We start from the raw sequence: 21,027 nt of genomic DNA, 5'->3' as shown, positions 1-21,027 counted from the left end.
TGGGGGCAGGCACGGCATGGGGCATGTCACTCCCGCCCCTCTCTGGCCGCATTGCTGGCTGCGCGCCTCTCTGCGGAGTCTGCGAGAGGAGCAGGTAAGCACCCGGTGCAATTCCAGCACTGAGCAAGGATGGGAGGCTGTCTGGGCTGCGATCCGGGCGCCTCTTACTTACATGCAGCACCGAGCGCGTGTCAGACCATGTGATGTAAACAAGCTGGACCGAAGTCCCCCCCCCCTTTAAAAAAAGGTTGACAACTCTGGGAAATGGGGGGGGTGGGAGGTAGAGGGATATTTTCACCATGGTGCCAGATATGCTTAAGACGGCCCTGTCTGCGACCCTTGACTGTAAAGCAGATTCTTGCCATCGTTTGCTGAAATAGAGTAACCCCGCCTGCATCCTTGCTTTGCCCTTTGAGGTACTTTGTTAGTGGAATGTTAAAATGGTATGTTCCAAAAGGGGGAGAAGAATGAAAGGCAAGAGAAAGGAGGGTGTTATGTATCAAAATACTGTTTTGTCTTCCAAGCATGATTGTGCCACCTTCACAAAAAGAAGCCTGGAATGAACTTGTATGTGAAGGCCAGACTAAGGAAAGTGGAGGGGGAAAAGAAAGGAAGGGCATGAGAGAGGAATTTAATAAAGTTTGCATATTTAAATATGAATGCCTAATTTGCACTTTCTGAAACAACATGCGCACCAGAACACAGCCACCTTTCAAAATTTACACTTCTCCAAATTTTGCAATGCAGTTTCCCACCCCAATAATATGTGCAGAAATGCATATAACCAAAGTAAAATGCACATAAAAGATACATACACTTGGGAAAACAAAGTAGAAAAATTCACTATAGCTAGGGAAATTGTCTTGCAAAAATGTGTCTATTAGACAAAATTGCATTAAAAATGTGTCTCTTAGGAGAAAAATACAGTAAAATGCTGACAAATTTTCACAAGGACTTAAAAAAATAAATATTGCAACCTGAAGTGGAGACCTGAACTTAATACTGGAAAACAAAGAAACTGAAATGGATGGTTTGCCTATCCCTACCAGTTTGCAAAGGTTTTTCAAGAACCAGGCAAGCTGTCTTGCTAGTTCAGCAGGAAGGCAGTGTGTAGCCAGCCAGCAGAATGAACATGTTAATCTACTGAGCCGCTTGCCCTGCAATTGACCTGGGAGCGTCTTTGAGGCTCAACAAAGAGTGTTCCATCCAGCCTTTCCTAACTAATGGCAGGGAATGGGGCCTTCTTCTAGGGATCCAGAGGGGATAAGGTCCTCCATTAAGGACAAACAAAATCCTATTTCCTTTTAATGTCTGCGACCTCCTGACCCTCCCAAGATTCCCAGCTCCCTCATAGCTTGAATGCTTAGTGAAGCTTTCTACCTTCTTATTTTCTCCACTGCATAACAATTGTAAAGGGAGACAAATGCTTTAGAACAGCAGAACTACACTGTTAAATTGAGCAAGCAAGCCAGCAATTGTGTTTGTGTGTGTGTGTATTGATGGTGGAAGCATTAACTGCATACCTCTAGGGTGATTGTTGACCAGAAAGGGTTGGATTTTGCAGACATATTTGCAAATCATTTGGTACCTGTTTATTTATTGTATTTATTGGTTTTCTGCAAAGTTATAAGCAGAGCAGCGTGCGCTCTCTCTCTCAACATTTATTTGTATACTACCTAATCAAAAAGAATAAACAGATAAAAGACCTCTAAGCGGTTCACATAAAATAATCTAAAACATCAAACTCTTAGAACAAGTGGACATAATAAAATTATCAAAGTATAGATAAAATCAAAAGCTGAAATACATTGGGCAGCAACCAAAGGAATATAGCCCTGTCCTCTGCTAAAATGAATATCAGGCAACTACATTTCAGTTTCACATCTAAACACAGATGTTGGAAAGTGTATGGTAACTAGGAGATGATATATTAGTTAGATATTATCCTTCCTTACTCAAGTTTGTGAGTACAGCAGAGTACATCCCTTTGCAGCAGAATAGGAAGCTGTTGATTCACAGCTGGTTACAGCCTTTTTGATGAAGCAACCAGGATGCCTTGGTGCAGCCTTGAATCTTCCCCTTTTATCCCACTAGAATAAAATAGCGTTTACTCACAGATCACATTCAGTAGCAATCTGGAGGTACACTTGTGTGTGTATAGGATGATGGCGTCAGAAGAAGTGGTAGAAAATGCATGATGAAGGCAAACGAGCAAGATGGAGTAAGAGAGTGAGAGAGAGAAACAGGACCAGCCCTTCTTATAAGTTACGCACATCTCACCCAGGAGGAGTGGCTCCTGCAGGTTTGACAGGAAGTTCTCCCTGTTGGATCCACATTCCACTGTGTGCCCATTCTAGCAAACAGGACTTTGCTGCTCTTTCTGGATATCCCTCAAAAGAGGAAGCCTGTTGTATCACCTCTGAATCCCAGTTGCTGGGAATTGCACATGGGGAGAGCACTTTTGCACTTGTGTCCCCCTTGTAGGCTTCCCATTGGGGCATCTAGTGGGCTGCTGTGAGCAGAGGATGCTAGACAAGATAGACCTTTGGCCTGATCCAGCAGCTAGACTATTCATATTCATATTCTTGTTTATGTTATTTGTGAATGGCAGTGGTCACCTTCTTTCTCCCTAAAGGCCAGGCGGTTCTTGGTCACTGTGGCCACAATTCCTTATCAAATATTCCAGGATTCTCAACTCACCATGACATATCTTTCCACTGCAATGTTTTCTTCATAGGGTTTCCTGCCCACCGCGAGTGGAGTTAGGGGAGGGGGAATTATAGGTTGTAATAGTGGACTGTTTTTTCATTACATTATTAAGATCCAGGATAAGCATCACAGCACTTTTTAAAAAATGACTCAATTCTTTGCTTGTTTTTACATTGATGTGTGCCCCCTAAATATATATATATCACACACACACACACACACACACACACACACACACACATCCTACTTCCATCATCCCTGACTAGCTAACTCAGAGATCTTGGAGCACAGCATCCTGGTAACATAAGGATGCTTGAATAATGCAGTCTTTGCAAACGCATAGGAACATAAGAAGAAGCCTTATACTAAGTCAGACCATTGGTCCACTTAGTTTTGTCTACACTGACTGGCAGTAACTCACAAGGACCTCTCCCAGCCCTTCTTAGAGATGCTGAGGATTGAACCTGTGGCCTTCTGCGTGCACAGCATATGCTCTACCACTGAGCTATGGTCCTTCCCCAATAGCCATTGGTCCTTCTAACTCCATGTAGTCTACACTGACAGGCAGCTCTCCAGGCTTCCATATCTTGGGTGAGAAACTGATAAAACAATAATGTTCTAGACAAAACACGGTGCCCTTCAGATGATGTTGGACTCCAGTTCCCATCAGCCTTAGCCAGCATGGTCAGTGTTCAGGGGTAGTGAGAGTTAGAATCCAACAATATCTGAAGAGCTACCCCTGCTGTGCTGAAATATGTTTGCATTGGAAGACACAGGCAGCCAACCACTACTGAGCTCTTCCTGTCCGGTGTATAATCTGGCTCTGTGTGTGTGTAACTTCTCTTGCTGGCTGAGAAAATCTGGATTGCTTTTGCTCACCTGCTCTCTCTTTTGTCAGGAGGTTCCATGGCTGGAGCGACCTCTCCTCACAGTCCACATCCGCGAATCATGAATAATGAGCTCATTCTAATTGCAAAAAGATGGGCCTCTGTTGCCTCTGCCAGAACCATTGCTTCCTTAAAGCAAGGATCAGGCCATTGAATTCCACAATATTGCCTCACTACAGACTGGGAGGCGAATATCGTAGCACATGTGCTTTTAGCGATTCCATTATACATCAGATACACACAGAGTATCAAAGCAATTTGGGGGAAAAGAAATGACCTACATGTTTATTATTTATAAAAAGAGGCCATTTTAAGTTGTCAGTTCAACAGTCTTTTGGCTGATTCGCAAAACAGGTGCTGATCTTGGAAAGGAAGCGCACATTTTAGAGAACCTGACACTGTTTTATCAGAAATGCACATAAACACAAATTGCAGTCTGTTTACAGCAGGAGTGGGGCAAGTCTTTCTTCCATTGAGGGCTACATTCCCTTGGGAGTAATCGGTTAGGCAGATTACATGCTGGAAGTGTGCAAAGCCAGAGCAAAACAAGCAACCCTTTCTCTCTTCAGTCACCCGTCTTTGCTCTTTTTTTCTGATAGTGGAGGGACAGATCTCTGTTACTTGCAGAGGGTTTTCCTCTTTCCCTATTCTTTTCCCATCAGTCTACCTGTTCTGACCCCCCTCTCATCCATCCTTCCCTCTCTCTTTCTCTGGGCTCTCTCCCTACCCATGTGAACTGCAGGCTGACCACTCCTCCTTTAGTTTAGCAAACAAAAAAACAAAAAATGGCCAGGGCAGATGTGATTTGACCAGTGGCGTAGCGTGGGTTGTCAGCACCCGGGGCAAGGCAAGTAATTTGCACCCCCTAACCCGTCGATTTGCGCCCCCTAACCCTAACCCCCAGATGTTGCGCCCGGCCCCCCCTGTACCCCCCATGCTACGGCACTGGATTTGACTCAAGCAGTCAACCTGACATGTTTGCATAGTGATAGTGAATACTTGGTAGTGAATAACTGGCAGAACCCAAAGTAAATTTATGGATGTAAGGCTTGGAGAATATGGTTATAGGTTCAGCAGTAGCTGGCAAGTGGGTGCTTACCTGACCTCCCGTCATGGGCATCAGTGTGACTTACTGGTAGGAGGAGGATCAAGGCAGCAACAAGGGTCTGGTGCAAAGGCACCATTGCAAACACCAGGTCACCTCCACCAGGACACTTGCCATGCCCCAGCCTCACACCTCCTTCCTCTTCCCAGAATGTTGCAGCGATACTGGTGATGGGAGCTTAGGTGATCACTCCCTTCTCTGCTGATTGCTACTTGCATAGGCATCTGTTGGCTGGTGTGAGAACAGAGTGCTGGGCAAGGCCCTTTGGTCTGATCCAGCAGGGCTCTTCTGTTATCCTGATACACAATAGCTAGGATCTAAAATAAATCATACTACAATATTTATTCTCACACGGATCCCTACCAGGGGTGCCCAAACTTTTTTCAAAGAGGGCCAGATTTGACGAAGTGAGCATGCGTGAGGGCTGGCCAAAGTTGTTGGCCATTTTTTAGGATTGAGCTTTCGAGGAGATTTTACCCCAGGAAATAAACTGCCACAGGGGCCGAATTAGGCCCCCGAAACAGACTTTGGACATGCCTGTGGCCTACTAAATCTACTGACAACGTCGTTCAGGTTTCCCTCCCCCCCCCCCAATATAGGAAAAAGAGGAAGAGAGAAAAATATCCAACAATTTTAGGAATTTCATGGTGCGGAAATGTTCTGGGTCTTGCTTACCCTTAGAAATGCGTAATTTGTGAGCTATTATCTTCAATAGGCAGAGTCCACGTATTCTTATACCACAGCGAGATGTTAAAGTCCTGGAAATTCCACATAATTCCAGCATCCACCTAAGAAGTTCCTTAGTTTGGAAACGTGCTGTTTCATTATCTCATAAGTTTAGAAGGTCAGGTTGTGGGAAGGGTTGGGTGGGGCATTTATTTATTTGTTGGTTTGCTTGCTTTTGGTACTGTATTTCTTTAAAAAAAAAATCCATCAAAAGTTTTGATGCCAGAGGGCATTCCCAACATAAGTTGAAGAATACTCTCCTATTGTCGCAACTATGCCAACAATTCTATGGTGCATTTGATCTCCTGTCAGAAAGCTGCACAAAAGTACAATCCCACCCTTGCAGAATTTTTAAACGACATTCCCTTAATGTAAGCTGAGGTAGATTTATAAAACTTAGAAGATGATGGTGATTTATTAAATTTGTATACTGCCCTGTACCCACAGGTCTCAGGGCAGTTCGCAGGATAAAATCACAATATAAAACCACAAAATACATAATCAAAATAAAAACAAAAACAACCCAATACACCTCCCTGCCAAAACATTTTAAAGGGGCATTGGATGACAATCAACCAAAGTCCTGGTTAAAGAGAATTGTTCTTGCCTGGCACCTAAAGCTGTATAATAAAGGCACCATGCAAGCCTTCCCCAGAAGAGCATTTCACAGATGGGGAGCCACTGCAGAGAAGGCCCTTTCTCATGTTGCCACCCTCCAGACCTCTCATGGAGGAGGCACACAAATATATTGCAGTCCACTTAAGAGTCATTTCTTTTCAATTGTAGATTCCTTCTCCCAGGTAAGCTTAAGACCTTCTAATGGTTAAAAAAGGTAAAGGACCCCTGGATGGTTAAGTCCAGTCAAATTTGACTATGTGGTATGGCACTCATCTCCACTTTCAGGCTGAGGGAGCCAGCGTTTGTCCACAGACAGCTTTCCGGGTCATGTGGCAAGCATGACTAAATCACTTCAGGTGCAACAGAACACTGTGATGAGTGGCAGAGCACACGGAAACACCATTTACCTTCCTGACGCAGTGGTACCTATTTATCTACTTGTGCTGGTATGCTTTAGAAGTGGTAGGTTGGCAGAAGGTGGGACAGAGCAATGGGAGCTCACCCTGTTGCACGGATTCGAACTGCCGACCTTCTGATCAGCAAGCCCAAGAGGCACAGTGGTTTAAACACAGAGCTACCCATGTCCACTTCTAACGGCCACATAGATTTATCAAGAAGTTCCATATAAATAACAGATACCAGTCCTCTGTCCCAATGGCCCAGGTGTAATAACAAATCCTCTAGATTTAGTAAGGGATCTGGTAACTTGTGCCTTAAGGGCAGGATCAGCCAATAAACATCAAAACATATCTGCCCTGGATCTCCTACAGCTAGCCTGACTTGCTCACTAAAAATTTGAACATTATTGGTAGTAAAATCACATAACAAGTTCTTTTTCTCCCAGGATAAAATGATTCTCCTCAGGCTCATATTCCTAACCTGTGGGAGGCAGCCTAATGGCAGCAGTGGTGAATATCTCAAATGCCACCTCCTCCCCTGTAGAACCTATCAGATGTTTAGGGTGGAGGGCACTCTTTGTAGTTCTGCTACCCCCAGAAGCTCAGTGTGGTGATGGTGGCTCAGGAGAGGTCCTTCTCTGCATCAGCCTCTAAGTTGTTGTTCTCCCTCCACACAGAAGTGCATTTGGCATCCTTATTGTACAGCTTTCTTTAAATTATGAAGACACATCTTTTTACTCTACTCTTGTGTCACGTGAGATGTATATTTTCAGGAACCACCCTTTATGTGACTGCAAGTTTTTGAAAATTGTAACCCACCTAGAGATTGTGGGGCAAAGTGATGATGAAGAGGAGGACAAGGTCATGATAATAACAGTGGCTTATGTGTTGCTGGTGACACGCTCAAAAATCCATGGCATTTGAGCTTTCGTCAAGTGGGAAGGAAAGCACAGTTCATTCTAAGGGCACATCCGTTACCTTGGCTTTTGACAGTTGCAGTATTTTGTTTTGTGGGACCCGCCTCTTCATTTGAATTCATACTGCCCTGTTCCATTTGGAACAGTTCTCCTTGTTTTATAATTATAAAGGGTTTTGCTTGTTTTCATATCTGTATATTATTCCCAGCCTGGGACCTTACGATGAAGGGTGGGTACAAAATATTGTACATGGACAAATATGTAGCTGGTCCCAGGTTAAGTCCCCTCCTAATGAGATCTGAACATGGAGAGCCACTGTCAGTCAAAGTGGACAATACTAAGTGTGCTGGGTCATAATTAACTGGCAGGGCACAAATGTTGCATGTTTAAGTTTCCTAGCATCATCAGGGAGGATGGGGAATGTCCCCTGCCTTAAGCCCCGGAGAGCTGCTCCCAGCCAATGCTTGCAATTCTGAAGTAGACGGACCAATGCTCTGACTCTGTTTAAGGAAGCTTCCTACATTCCTATGCCCAAAGTCTCCAAGAGCCCTGGCAAATTGTGATTTTATGCCAGCCTAGGATGGCCACAGCAGTGAAGGGCTATTACCTTCCAGCCCTACTTATAGGTTTCATGGAGGCATCTGATTAGCTGACACTGGAAACAGATTGTGGCTTAGATTGGTTTTAGTGTGCAGCGGGGCTTGGAGGATCTCACCTTCCTCTGGCCTCCTCTGTTGGCGATGAAGCTTCCAGTGCCTATCATGTTACTAGACCTTCAGTGTTCCCTCCCTTCTCTCAGCATAATGTTTTCCTCTGTGGTAGGACTTCTGGAATCTTTCCTATAGAGGATTGAGACACTATGTCGGGAAGGAAAATCCACATGGATTTCAACAGGAAAACTCCTCAAGGAGGAGCTGACCTGAATCGAGTACCCTCCTTGTTCCATGAAGATGAAGGAGAAAAATCCTTCCTTCTGCGGAGGAACATTGGAACATCCTCGCTGCTGCTGAAACTGCATTGATGCTTCCTAGTCAGTGATTTCCCCAGTAGCTACTTTTGAAGGATCTCTACAGCTTTGAAAGCAGAGCACTACAATGGAAGATCTGTCTGGTGCCAGATGGTGGGGACCCAGTTATCTGTGTTGAGATCCTTCCAGCCCCTGGTGGAAAAGTCTGCCAGGTTGGGGAGGGGGACCAGAGGTGACCCAGCCCCCCTCATTCTGCATAATTTGGGTGTAAAGAGAGAGTGGCATGTTGTGAAGAGGCAGGTAGGGGCATTCATGGAGAAGGGAGGCGTTGCCTAGCAATGGGAGGACACACATATGTATGTGTGGCATGTGCATTCCCAGAAGCACCCATAACAAATGTGTCAGCAGAGAGGACAGATGGGTCTCCTTACATGACCTGTACCATGGTGAAGAAGAAGAAGAAGAAGAAGAAGAAGAAGAAGAAGAAGAAGAAGAAGAAGAAGAAGAAGAAGAAGAAGAAGAAGAAGAAGAAGAAATTGCCATAGCAGGAGGAAGCCAATGTGTCAGCAGGGAGGGAACACACATTTATGCTTGCTAAAAACATCTGAACAGGTTGTGGCATCGTTCAGGAAGGGAAGGGAATTAGGTCATTAACTCTGGCTCAATAAATGGAAAAGCATCTTGGGAATTCATCCCAGACACCAAAGTCTCTCTACCCCCACCCCAACCCCAGTTTTGCCCTGCTCTTTACTTTATGTAAATTCCTGATGCAATCCACTGAAATCAACTTCCTTTCGCCAAAGCAACACCCAGCTGCTGCTCCAGTTCCTGCCTTCGCATCTTCAGTTAAAGAGACAGGAAGCTGCTCTTGCATGATAGCCTTCTTCCATTCCTTGCAAGCCCCTCACCCACCCTCACTTGGCAAAATGTGACCTCCTACCCCAAATCCAGAACTCTGCTCACCTGGGAAAGCTGGGCAGGGTCTTGCTCTACCTGATGCAAGCTTTATAATACGAGAGATAGATGATGATAGATAGATGATAGATAGATAGATGATAGATAGATAGATAGATGATAGATAGATAGATAGATAGATAGATAGATAGATAGATAGATAGATGATAGATGATAAAGAGATCCTGTTCACTTTTGAACATTGCAAAATGAAGCCTGGGTCTGATCTGGATGGGATCCTAACTGTTAGGGAGGGCAAGTGTGAGCGGGGTGGGTGGGTTATTGCTAAACCAGTCTACATTGTAAATGCTGGCAGATTATTGCTATTAGCATAGGGGTGTGGAATCTCAGGCCCAGGAGCAAAATGCAGCCTCTTAGGCATGTATATCCAGCCGTTGGAACTCCACCCCCCGTAAGCCACACCCCTTTATTGGCCCAGGCACCTCTGTGCAGCCTTTGGGTCATTCCCAGGTCACACTGGCCCAGCTCCTCAAATTAAGTGCTTAAATGTGCCCCTAAACTGAGACAAGGCCTCTTTGGTCACCTGGGTGGAGGGTGGAGGAGGCAGGTGGCAGATATAGAAGCCACTTAACTTTGTATAGTAGGTTCATAGCATTACAAAAGGCAAGCATCTTCTCAGTTGTGCACCCACTTTTGCTTCTGATCCCACCCAACTCCAGCTATGGACTGCAGAAAAGGTCCCATTCTTGTCCCTGACCCAAATTCATTAGTTTCTGATTTAATGGTCTTCTAAAGGGTAATCCATGTGGCTCATTTATTGATAGGTCAGTGGCTCAATTTAACACCATCTCCAGATGGCAGATTTTTGCTGGAGAGATTCAAGTCCATTCTGGATATTGAAGGCTTGCACAGTTAAAGCACATCCTTCTGTCACCCTAGTGCACCAGATCTACTAGATATTCATAAAAATGACTTCTCGTGGTTAGGAATGTGATGGTTGGGAAATGTACTGGAAGAGGCTTGGGGGCAATCTGATGGTTAAAGGGAAGGCATATAAACCCCAAAAGCAAATCAGAATGAATGTTCATTGCCATATAAGCCTTCCTACAAACATATCAGAACAAATCATTGATGCAGATAGTGCCAAACCTCTGCAGAACCTTGGTACAAACCAAATCAGGATGAGTGGTCTAGGTTGCCTAGAGCTGCTCCAAGTCTTTAAGGCCCATTTGAAAGAGGAAGCCAAGTGTATATCCATCGGGGGGGGGGCTTTCCACAAAGATGGTATCAACACCAAAAAGGCCCTGCCCTGTTGTGCTTTCAAAAATCCTTTTAAGCAGCTTTGCAAATAAGAGTGAGGCACTGATGCCCTATGTTTCTTGGTTTCCTTTGTGCAGGTCATCCCCTTCCCAATGTCCTGTGACATGCAGGGGGATTGTGCTTGTCGGGACCCCAGCGCCCAAGAGCACAGCCGACGGGAGCTTCGCGCCTTCAGCTTTGGATAATACCAAGATGACAGAAGAGAAAGCACCTCCAAAGGCTAGGAGAGAGGCATCGTCACTTACCCCATTTTTGTTGGTATTGTGTGTGTTTTTTTCCTCATTTGTTTAAAACAAAACAATTTCAGCTGCTCAATTCAATGGTGTTTCTGCACCAGGGACCTGTAGAACTCAACCAGTCTGCCTTTAATTTCTTTGCCCAAGGAGAACTGAAATTTGGGGTGGGGGTGGGGGTGGAGGGTGGAGGGAGAGGCAGGCTCTTGTATTAAACATATCTTACCTAGCAAGAAGAAGCAAAACAGGAAATGGAAAATAGTTGAGTCAAAGAGGACTTTTTTAAAACAACAACAAAAATGTGCCAGGAGACGAAGGAGGAGGCATCATGGTCTGATGCAATTGTGCATCCACCTCGTTTGAACAATGCGTGGTTCAGTTTGTGGGTTTGTATGTCTTTTGGCTTAAGTCCCTCCTCCTCTTTTGTATGCAGATTAAGGCAAAAAAAAAATGCCAAGCCATATATAAATATGTACCTAATATTTATAGAGAAGGGGGTGGGGTGGAGAGAGGGAGAGAGGGAGAGAGGGAGAGGAGCATGCCATGGCAACAGAAGAAGGAGTGCATTGCCTTGGCTGCCTTCGGTGTTGTACGCTCAGACTCCCTTCATTCTCAATGAGGGTGTGAGAAAAAGAAAGGAAGGAAGGAAAGAAGGAAGGAAGGAAGGGAAGGAAAGAAGGAAGGAAGGAAAGCCAGTAAGCCATTTGGTTTGTTGGGGTTGGGTTGGAAAGAAGTAGATGAGGAGGGGGGAGGAAAAAGAAGAATTGCTTGCCAGCTTTGAAGACAAGGAGAGGGGGCTTCCTGAGATGCTTAAGCCAGTGCTTGAGGGAGAGGATGCATTTCTGTGGCAAAAAGCTGAGGGTCAAGGGGGTGGGGGTGGCTTCAGCTGCTAAGCTGGGGATGAAGGATGGAAGTCCCACTGCACCACCAATGGGGAACAGAGAAGAAAAGGAAGCGGAAGAACCAAACCTCCACCCTGCTGCTGCTGTTACTCTTGCTGCTGCTATATCCCGTAAAACTGATTCCCTAACTGTGTCAGGAACAGGGTGCCGTTTAACCTCCAAGCAACCAAACAGTCTGCCTTAAACCGCTTTACCGGTTGCCTGTCTTCCAAACCACCTCGGGGTTCCTCCCCACCTTCCCTTCCTCAAGCATGACAAAGAAAAACAAGGCACCAATCAGCCCCCAAAACATACCCAACTAAGTTCTCTTCAGAGTAGACCCCCTTGAATTTGATGGCCCTAGCCCACTTAGGTCTGCTCATTTCAGTGGGTTGAATGCGACCAATAACCCTCAAGGCCCAAAATGAAATTTCACCAGCAAACAAAGCCCTGTGTGGGCATGTGGCTTTTCCATCACCTGATCAGCCTTTCTCCTCCAAATATAAAATCCCTGAGACAATGACCCAACCTGTGACTGAGGAGAGAGAGGTGGGCCTTTCCCAAAGTGATAGAAGCTACCTGGTGCAAGACCCTTGAGCTGTGTGGAACAACCCTTATCAGTATTAACCTCTCGAGCAGGACCCCACAATGCTCCTGCCATTGCCTGTCTAACCTCTTCCACACCATCATATCTGGAGTCAGCTCTTGGTAGCTGCCAGCTTCCCCCCATCCTCTCTCTGTCTCTCAGTCATTGGACTCCATGTGCAATTTTGCTGCTAGAACTCTAAATTCTGCACACAGGGGCCTGGGCTTGTACAACTTCAGGGTCTCCTATCCCTGCAGGGAATCTACAATTCCCTCTGGTGTCTGCCAAAAGAAGCAGCAGCCAAGTTTTAGGTGGTCCGGTGATGGAACAGGCACACAATTTGTCTTGTTGCTAGGATTGTTTGCTTGCCATTTTGAAAAAGCAGTAGCCGCATATTGACATAACTGGATGCCATTATGGGGAAGAGAAACCACAGCACTGGCCACTCATGTGATTCGGCAAACTAGGTTCCCCACATCTATCCTTTGTTTTTCAATTCTAGCAAATTGGGGGGGGGGCTATTCGCAGCCAATGGAAATATTTCAAGTTTAAAAGAACCCTGGTCTTTGCAAACGTTAACTGTTGCTAACTGATTCTCAAATTGGACATGCCTGTGCATCAGACATAAACATAAAGTGGTTTAATAATCCTGCTCTCACCCCTAGGAATTCTGGGAAATTTTAACAAAGAGTTCTCAAAAACACCCAGAACCCAACTGACTTTCCCAGTATTTTTCAGGGAAAGGCATGACAAGGCCAAATTAAATGGCATGTGGAGGGAATGTATGTGCAGGTCTGCAGCTCTACCTCTTTCTAAGCAGCTGTGGGGGGGCCTCTGAATTGAATCCTGCTGGTGGCACTTGGGAAAGAAAGGGTCAACCTTTTCCTGCTGCCCTGACATTTACTCAAAACAAATCACCCCCAACACACACACACACACACACACACACACACACACACTTCTCAAACTATGGTTTGGAGACATTATTCTCCTCCACCACCATGCAAATTATCATTCTATAGTCCCAAGTCCATCCAGATATAGGTGAAGGTAAGATGGGAATCTTTTCCCTTCTGAGAATATCTTTTAAAAAACAAATTCCAGCTGAAATACATAAGGGAGTATGCTTGGGGATGGGCGTGGGGTGTGACTTTAAAAAGGCAAGTGAATTTGATTTGTCAGAAACATTCTTATCCAATAATTTCCTACAGAACTTTATTGTGGCTGTCTCGGCCCCAGTTGCTTTAAAAAGCACCAACTCTGTTCATGAATAAGAATTGGGGGGGGGGAGGATTCAGTTTGGTTTGTATTTCAGTGGAAACCTATGTAATTCACACTTCCCCCAAACAATCCACAGACTAAAATGCTGCTGTCCTTCGGATTTCACACTTCTTTAGAATTTGCAATGCCAAATAATACATGAAAAAATTGCAAATATTCAGAAAAAAGTGTGCAGTAAAAACACCACATTGGTAAAAGCAACATAGAGAAAAAAAAGCATTATACTTTTGTGAGCTGCTTAAATGCTGTCATGGTATTAAGCAGGATATAAATGTACAAAATGATAATAACATTAATGATAAATTATTATGACAATGGAAAATGGCTCGCAAGAATATGCATATTAGATAAAATTGCATACAAAGTAGGTTTATTAGGTTAATTTCATTCTGAAATGCTGCCAAATTTTCATAAGGACATAAAAAATTGCACACTAATGCAGAAATGAACTTAAGTTCAGAAACTGAAATTAAGATTGGGGGGGAGGATGAGAAAATGAAATTGGACAGAATTGTCTATCCCTGTTAGCTTGCATCCTATTCCATGTTAACCAGCTCCTGAAATAATTGGGAAACTGCTTTTATTCTGCTAACTCCACCTATTCCATACTGTTGCTGTGTTCAGGTGGGATTCATTCACATGCCCACGAATTAGGGGTTGCATCAGTTAAAGTGGATTTGGTGCTCTTGTGCTACAAGCCTGCCTCCTCTTCACAGCATCCATTCAGCCAAAAGAAAGAAAAAGAGCTAGCCTTTCTGCAATAAGGAAAGTGATGGGGAAATTCACTTGAAACTGTGGAGTAACATTCATTTGACACAAGGTTGCAGGGGCAAAACTAGACTTTATTTCATCCGGGTCAAAGGCCCAGCTTGGCACACACATCCCATGTGCATTTGCATATATATACACACACAGCCTGGGAGCCTCGTTGACGCTCCAGGGCAAAAAGGCTCTGCAAGGTTGTGTAACCTCCCTGCAAACAAATAAGAATAAACAATAAATAGCCAGCATTGCCCAGTTTGCAAACTTTGTGCACGCAAATCAGTTCAAATGTGCAAGGGACAGGTGATTTGAAAGCAATCAAAAGAGAACATTGTGCATATTAAACCACTTTGAGTTGTTGTTTTTTAACCATCAAGTGGTGTATACATTTTCTGAAACAAATATACAAATGCTAAGGGCAAATGACTCCTCCTAGAAGTTTCACCACCCTCCACCCTGTCGAACATATTGGGCTGGGTTGGTGGCCTGGATTTTCTTGTCCATCGAGACGATGAGGAGGGTTTTAGCCGCTGGAAGGTGCTTTGGAAGCAGGACTCAGCTACCTCCATTCTGGTGTCACTTGGTTGTAACTGTCGGTTTGTTCTAGGTTTTACCTGTGTTTTGTTTCTGTCTTTAAGAGAGAGAGAGAGAGAGAGAGAGAGAGAGAGAGAGAGAGAGAGAGAGAGAGAGAGAGAGAGAGAGAAAGAAAGAAAGAAAGAAAGAAAGAAAGAAAGAGAAAGAAAGAAAGAAAGAAAGAAAGAAAGAGAGAGAGAGAGGTTGGTTTGTTTGTTTGCTTGCCTGTTTTTTAAACCTGAAAGATTCTCAACCAACATTTCCTGCTGCAACTGATTTGAGTGGCTACTGAAGAGAAGAAAGGAAAAGACAAAAGAGGGTGGTGCAAAGAAACGGGAGAGGAGAGGCAACGTTATTGCTGGGACTGCACATGTTTTCAAGGAAATGTCCATTTCTAACAACTAAGGACAGTCAGACAGAGAGACTCAAATAACTCAAGGGCTTTATAATATGTTGGGCACAAATCTCATGAAACATTATCTTGTGCAAGTTTTCCGGAGATAGCTCAAAGGGGAGTCAGAGAATTGGGTTCATTGTCTAATCCAGGGTTGGCCAACATGCTGCCCTCCGTCCCTGGCTGTTTGCTATGCTGACTACAGCTGGTGGGAGTTGGAGTCCAATAACGTTTGCCAATTTTGGTTTGCCCTGATTCCTTTTTCCCTTATGCTTTGTAGTACTTCATAGGCATCTGCCTTTTCCCTTGGTATGTCTGTCATTTGTGTGTGTGTGTGGGGGGGGGAGTTACTTCAATTTCTCCCAAGATGTTTTTGAGGGCAAAGAAATTGCATCTCTCCCCCTAACCCAGTCCACACTGATCAGACTGTATTTGATACAACTTCCAGTGTTTCACAGCTCTCCTAACCGCACGGACTAAATTCAAAAGAACGACAGCACACACACAAAAAAGAAGAATGCAAAAGAAGGCGGCTGCTAAAATGATTAGACAGATGATTCCAGTTCTTGGGGAAAACATCAATGTTTTCTCATTAAGAAAAAAAAATCATTTACTGGATAGGTGGTGCAGGATTAGCAGAACAGCTAGGTCAGCCACGGATTGCAGAGTTTGTGGGGGATGTGGGGGCACCATCTCTATCTGCCTTTGGACTTTCTATACTGGATAGGGCTGCCATGAAATGTGCTGCATGTATAGCATGATTAATACCTTAACATTCTAATATATGTGTGTGTGAGATATATGCAGTATACTAATTCTAACAGTATAATATGTGTTGTTTTACAGAAGGGATGAGGAGACTCTGTCTTTCCTGATGTTGCTGGACTCCAACTCCCTTCATTCCTGAGCACTAGCCCTGCTGACTGTGGCTGCTGGGAGTTGGAGTCCAATAATACCTATAGAGTCACCAGTTTCCCCATGCCTGATATAGACAATACTGAATCAGATGGACCTCAAATCTTACCTCTGCTGTGAATTCACTAGGTCTGAGGAGGAACTGAGGAGGTCTTCCAGATTGCATTGAACTGCACATCCCATTATCAATGACCATTGACCATGCTGGCTGGGGCAGATGGGAGCTGAGAGCCCAGCAATATCTGGAGGAGTTATTGTTCCCCATCCCTATTTTACCACACACACTTTCACAGCTCCATCCCTTGCCCACCCCATAGTCCAAGGCCATTTCTAGAATCAGTGTTCCTCTTACTTCCTCAAGCATGATCTTGCTGATCATGGAAGTCATGTTGATCTGGACAGCATTTACTACCAATGCATGATGTTGGTTAGGCTAGGGGAGAGTAATGCTCTTAACTGTGGGTGGTATGTGTTGCAAAGAATTGTGGGAGCAGCCACTAAGTGTTCCTGCTGATGAGTTTATACCCAGTATGGGAACTAGGAGACAATTCTTCAGAATGTTCCCTGGTCCTCAACATATCCCAAACCAGCTCCATCTTTATTGCTCAGGTCACAAAACTGGAAAACAATTACACTGCCCTACTTGACACAGACGTGAGCAACATGTATAAAGTACACCAAACAGTCACTGCTTGCACCACCCTAAGGATTTAGGAGAAGACAGGGCCAACCCAAAGCTTCTTCTAGAAGCAAAGGACAAAATGGTGCCCAGTCAGTACACATACAGGTGCCAACCAGTTGATCTAAATTTCTATGCTCATGTTTTCCACCATATCAGAGGGCCTAGGAGGTACAGAGCAGGCTAGCTTATGGAGAATTGTTGGATGGGACTTGTACCACCACCACTGCATCACCAGCATACACTACCGGAGGCAGCTCCCCCATTTCCTCATGCTTACTGAGGCAGATAGTAGCTATAGTTCAGCAACATCTGGAGGGCCAAAGGTTTCCCACCATTTCTGTAATGATAATGGCCCAGTATAGGCAGAGCAGCCTAATGTTTTTGCGGCACAAACAGAGAAGTGTCTCAATTTTGCTGCACAACTGGACCAAGGCCAATTTCCTCTCCCTGGCTCATCAGTTCTCCAGCCTAGGAACAAGAGGTCCTGGTGCAATCAGGCAGACTCTTCCTTGGAAGTGGGGCCTCTTTGTTTCCCAAGTTCTGCAAAAGGGGAGATTTTTGGCCTGTGCCTCAGGCAGGTATGAAAGAAGCTGCACTAGCTGATTTCAGACAGGGGACATAGCCAATCCGTTCTGGAGATGCTGGTGGTTGAAACTGAGACATGCATTCAAAGCAGATGCTCTTCCAATAAGATAAGGCCCTTTCGCTAACAGCATAACAATGTATATTTTCATTACCCATTCCATAGCACCTACTTTTGTCCCAAGTCAAAGCTTTTCCTAGAACCAGAGATCACCTCTTTGCATCAAGCTTTCATGTGTGTTGGGAAAGAGGTGCAAATCACTAGCAGTGGCTGAAATATACCCTTACTGTTGCTGCTTCAAGAGAAAAACAGACTTGCAAAGTGTTAGCAGGTTTGAGTCATGTGTTCCTGTGCTTCCTAACAGTTAAAATGGCAGATTTCTCCATTCTTTAGTGCTTTGTGTACACTCACATGGAAAGCTGCTCACAACCTGACAGTCGAAATGGGTTGGCAAGACAAATGAATGGATAACTAACACTGACCAGACTAGTCATGCTGCTTTCACATAGCTAGCCCCTGCCCTGAGTGCTAAGTGGTTGCGTGTTTGAGGAGATGTAGAATGCAGCTGACCTAGAAACCCACCTAGTGGCTGGATCTTTTTGGCCCCCTTAAGCTGGGAAAAGGCCAGAGGGAATGCTTGTGAAACTCACATGTTTCCCACCCCACTCGTCTCAAAACACACATTCCCCAGACCCCAAAGGCAGAGAAGGGTATTTGCAGCCCACAGGAATGCCTGACACAGAGATAGTTCAAGAGCCCCAATCCCAAAAATCACAGAGGCCTGCAAGTTATTTTGAACAGAAGTGGGGAAATGTATGTCTCCTCCCCCCAAATCTCTAATATTGCTGGGACCATCAGTCCCAGTCTATGTGGCCAATAGTCAGGGGTGATGGAAGCTGGAATGCCACAGGTTCCTCACACTGCCTTGGGAAAAAGTAGTGAGGCTTACATTTCAGCCACTGGTTCAGGTTTCAAAAGTAGGTCTGAAGCCATCTTTCCTGCTTTGTTCTCCATCATTTCTCAATAAGGAGGTAAACAGGAAGTTAAGTGTAATGTACCAAAGCCACACTCTGCTGATTGTAGAACAAAAACACTTTGATGCGCACCATGATCCTGTGCCCTAAGCAGCTAACTCAGTGTTTTCAGAGCTGACAGCATACCTGTGGACTCAGATTTAGCAAGGGCAACTGAATGTACAGTCATGGGTGGTCACACACCACACCACACCACACCACACCACACCACACCACACCACACCACACTCTTATTGGACTATCTGGAGGGCAACCAGCACTCTACCATCAACCCCTTTCCTGGATCTAGCTGATGGACTTGAGGGTCTAATTTTCACCAGCAAGAGGAGCAAGAGGGATGGGAAATAGATTTGTGGGGTTTACAGCGCTTGAGCGCCTGGGACATAAACTGCTCCGACTGAAGTTATGGGTCTGTCTCTCTATTCCTTTGAAACAAAACACAAGTGTAAGGGGGGGAGGAGACCCCATTTGCTGCTGCCTTCAAGAGAAGCAGAATATGTATTTTGAGCTATATCCGAATATAATATAGTAATATTTGCAAATAAAACTGTGATCTCTTCTAGTGCAACATATATAGATATAAATATATATATATTGATAGATAATATAATTATTCCTATTACCAACTGCTCCTCCATAATGATAAACCATATTATATCATTTTTTTATTGTTACAGTTATGATGGTTACACTTATTGGTGATTTTATTATGGAATTTGTACTTTAGGCATCAGCTCCAAGTCAGTGTCAACCAATACTTACCCCCGCCCCCCCCAAAAAAAGTTAAATAGAACTATTTGCATATGAGTTCTACGGGTCTACTGTATAAGCGAGAAAGAGAGAGAGAAGTAAGAAGGAAATTGGAGGGACAAAACAAAAACACAGTTTAAACCTTATTTTGGTACCTCATGCCTGTACTTTTGCTGCTCCTGGTTATTTTACTTGTTCCGTTGCTGCGTTCGTTTGTTTTTAACAAATCTAATTTAAATCTCCAAGCAATATATAAAGATGTAAATAGTAAAAAAAACCACCTTATTTATTAAGATTGTCATCTTTTTTAAGAAAAATTATATTTACACAATTGTTCATCTAATTTATTACCTTTTTAGTAGTACAGTTATTTTCTCTATGATTGTACTGGTGTTGTTGTTTTTTCCTGTTCAGGGTCTTTGTTTAAATGTCATTTTTTTACAGGTCTGGTATTTGTTCATTTTCAATTATTCTCTTCCTCCCCATACCCTCCCTCAGTTTTTCAGGTAACTGGTTATATTTCACATATTCAAATAATAATAATTTTTCCCCCATCATGCATCAGCACTATTTTCCCATTGTCTTATTCCTGTATGTTAAAGTTATATATATGTGGTCTTTACCTGAGAAAACAAAGACTCAAAAGCAGCAGTATAAAAGCTTGTATTAAAAGAGTTCTGAACTTGATGGGGGTCCTTTTTATTATTCCGACTTAAGCTTCCTTCCTTTTATGTACTGTTCCATGGGGCTAAGGAAATGAACAATTACTGCAGCACAATTGAGAAACAAACACCATTCAATTCCTACAGAGGAAAGATCTACTTCTCACCTATCTCACCTACCTAGGTCTCAGTAATACACACCAGGCTGGCTCCCTCATCTGTGATCAAATTGCAAACGAGCAAGGTCTTACTATGAACCCACCTGCTGTGGTAGTCAGGCTACCTTCTTTTCTTTGGCAATCACTCATAGCCGAGTAAGATTGTCTTCCATGAACACAGTCTTAACAGTGTGTCCATAAGTGATAGACACTTTCCAACGTTACACAATTAAGTTGGATTTGTGGCACTGCAGAGGGGTTGTTTTGGGCTTGTTGGTGCAACACTTTGTTTTTTGGATATTGAGTGATAGTGCAAGCCCATCTAGTCCAGCATCATCTTCGCACAGTGGCCAACCAGATGCCCAAAAGCAGCACATTGGCACAACAGCACTGTTTCCAGAAACTGGTATTCAGAGCCAAATATTGCCTGTGAAAGTGGAGGCAGAACCTACCAATGGCTGCTAGCCAAGAAGTGGTCCCAACAATCACATCAACAGGGCTTTGCTGCCATGGATAATCTTTTTTCTGCCACCATCATTCTCCTTGCTCTTCCAAATTACCTGCATTGTATAGGTGGACACTGGCTAAAAAACTAAAAAACATCTGCAGGTATTTTACCACACCTGACAATGGTTCTGCAGATGTCCCACACCAGACACCTCATATACACTTTCCTTGTCATGGGTTTCTGTCTCCAGACCCAATTTTCCCCCTCCCTTCTTTCAAAATGCTTGGGACAGCCCAATATCTTTTGCTGCTTAAGATGAAGGACAAAGTGGCTTGACACACCTGCTGGCCCTTCTTCACATCTAGAAACTGACCAAAGTGACATTGGACTCTTAAAATTTGAGTTGGAGTTCAAAAATATCTGGAAGGCCACTTAGTTCTGCGGTCAATTGTTTTATCATGCTCATGAAGTACAGGGCAACTTGGTTTCAAGAGAGAGAAGCACACATAAAGAGGGGAGGGGA

At 44.2% G+C, this 21,027-nt stretch overlaps 1 protein-coding gene across 1 annotated transcript in view; it reads left to right on the top strand.

The window, feature by feature from the left end:
- PAPPA (pappalysin 1) overlaps positions 1–19,911 on the top strand; it is a 236,094-nt gene extending 216,183 nt beyond the window's left edge. The window contains exon 22 of the mRNA XM_081896277.1: positions 10,640–19,911. Within this exon, the coding sequence (XP_081752403.1) occupies positions 10,640–10,747 (108 nt within the window). The 3' untranslated portion in view covers positions 10,748–19,911. The remainder of the gene's footprint in view (positions 1–10,639) is intronic.
- Positions 19,912–21,027: the final 1,116 nt, after the last annotated feature.

Source organism: Podarcis melisellensis, assembly GCF_964234715.1.
Source record: "Podarcis melisellensis genome assembly, chromosome: Z".
Classification (NCBI taxonomy): Eukaryota; Metazoa; Chordata; class Lepidosauria; order Squamata; family Lacertidae; genus Podarcis; species Podarcis melisellensis.
Note: the sequence above shows the minus strand (reverse complement) of the source record. Positions and strands in the feature narration are given on the sequence as shown.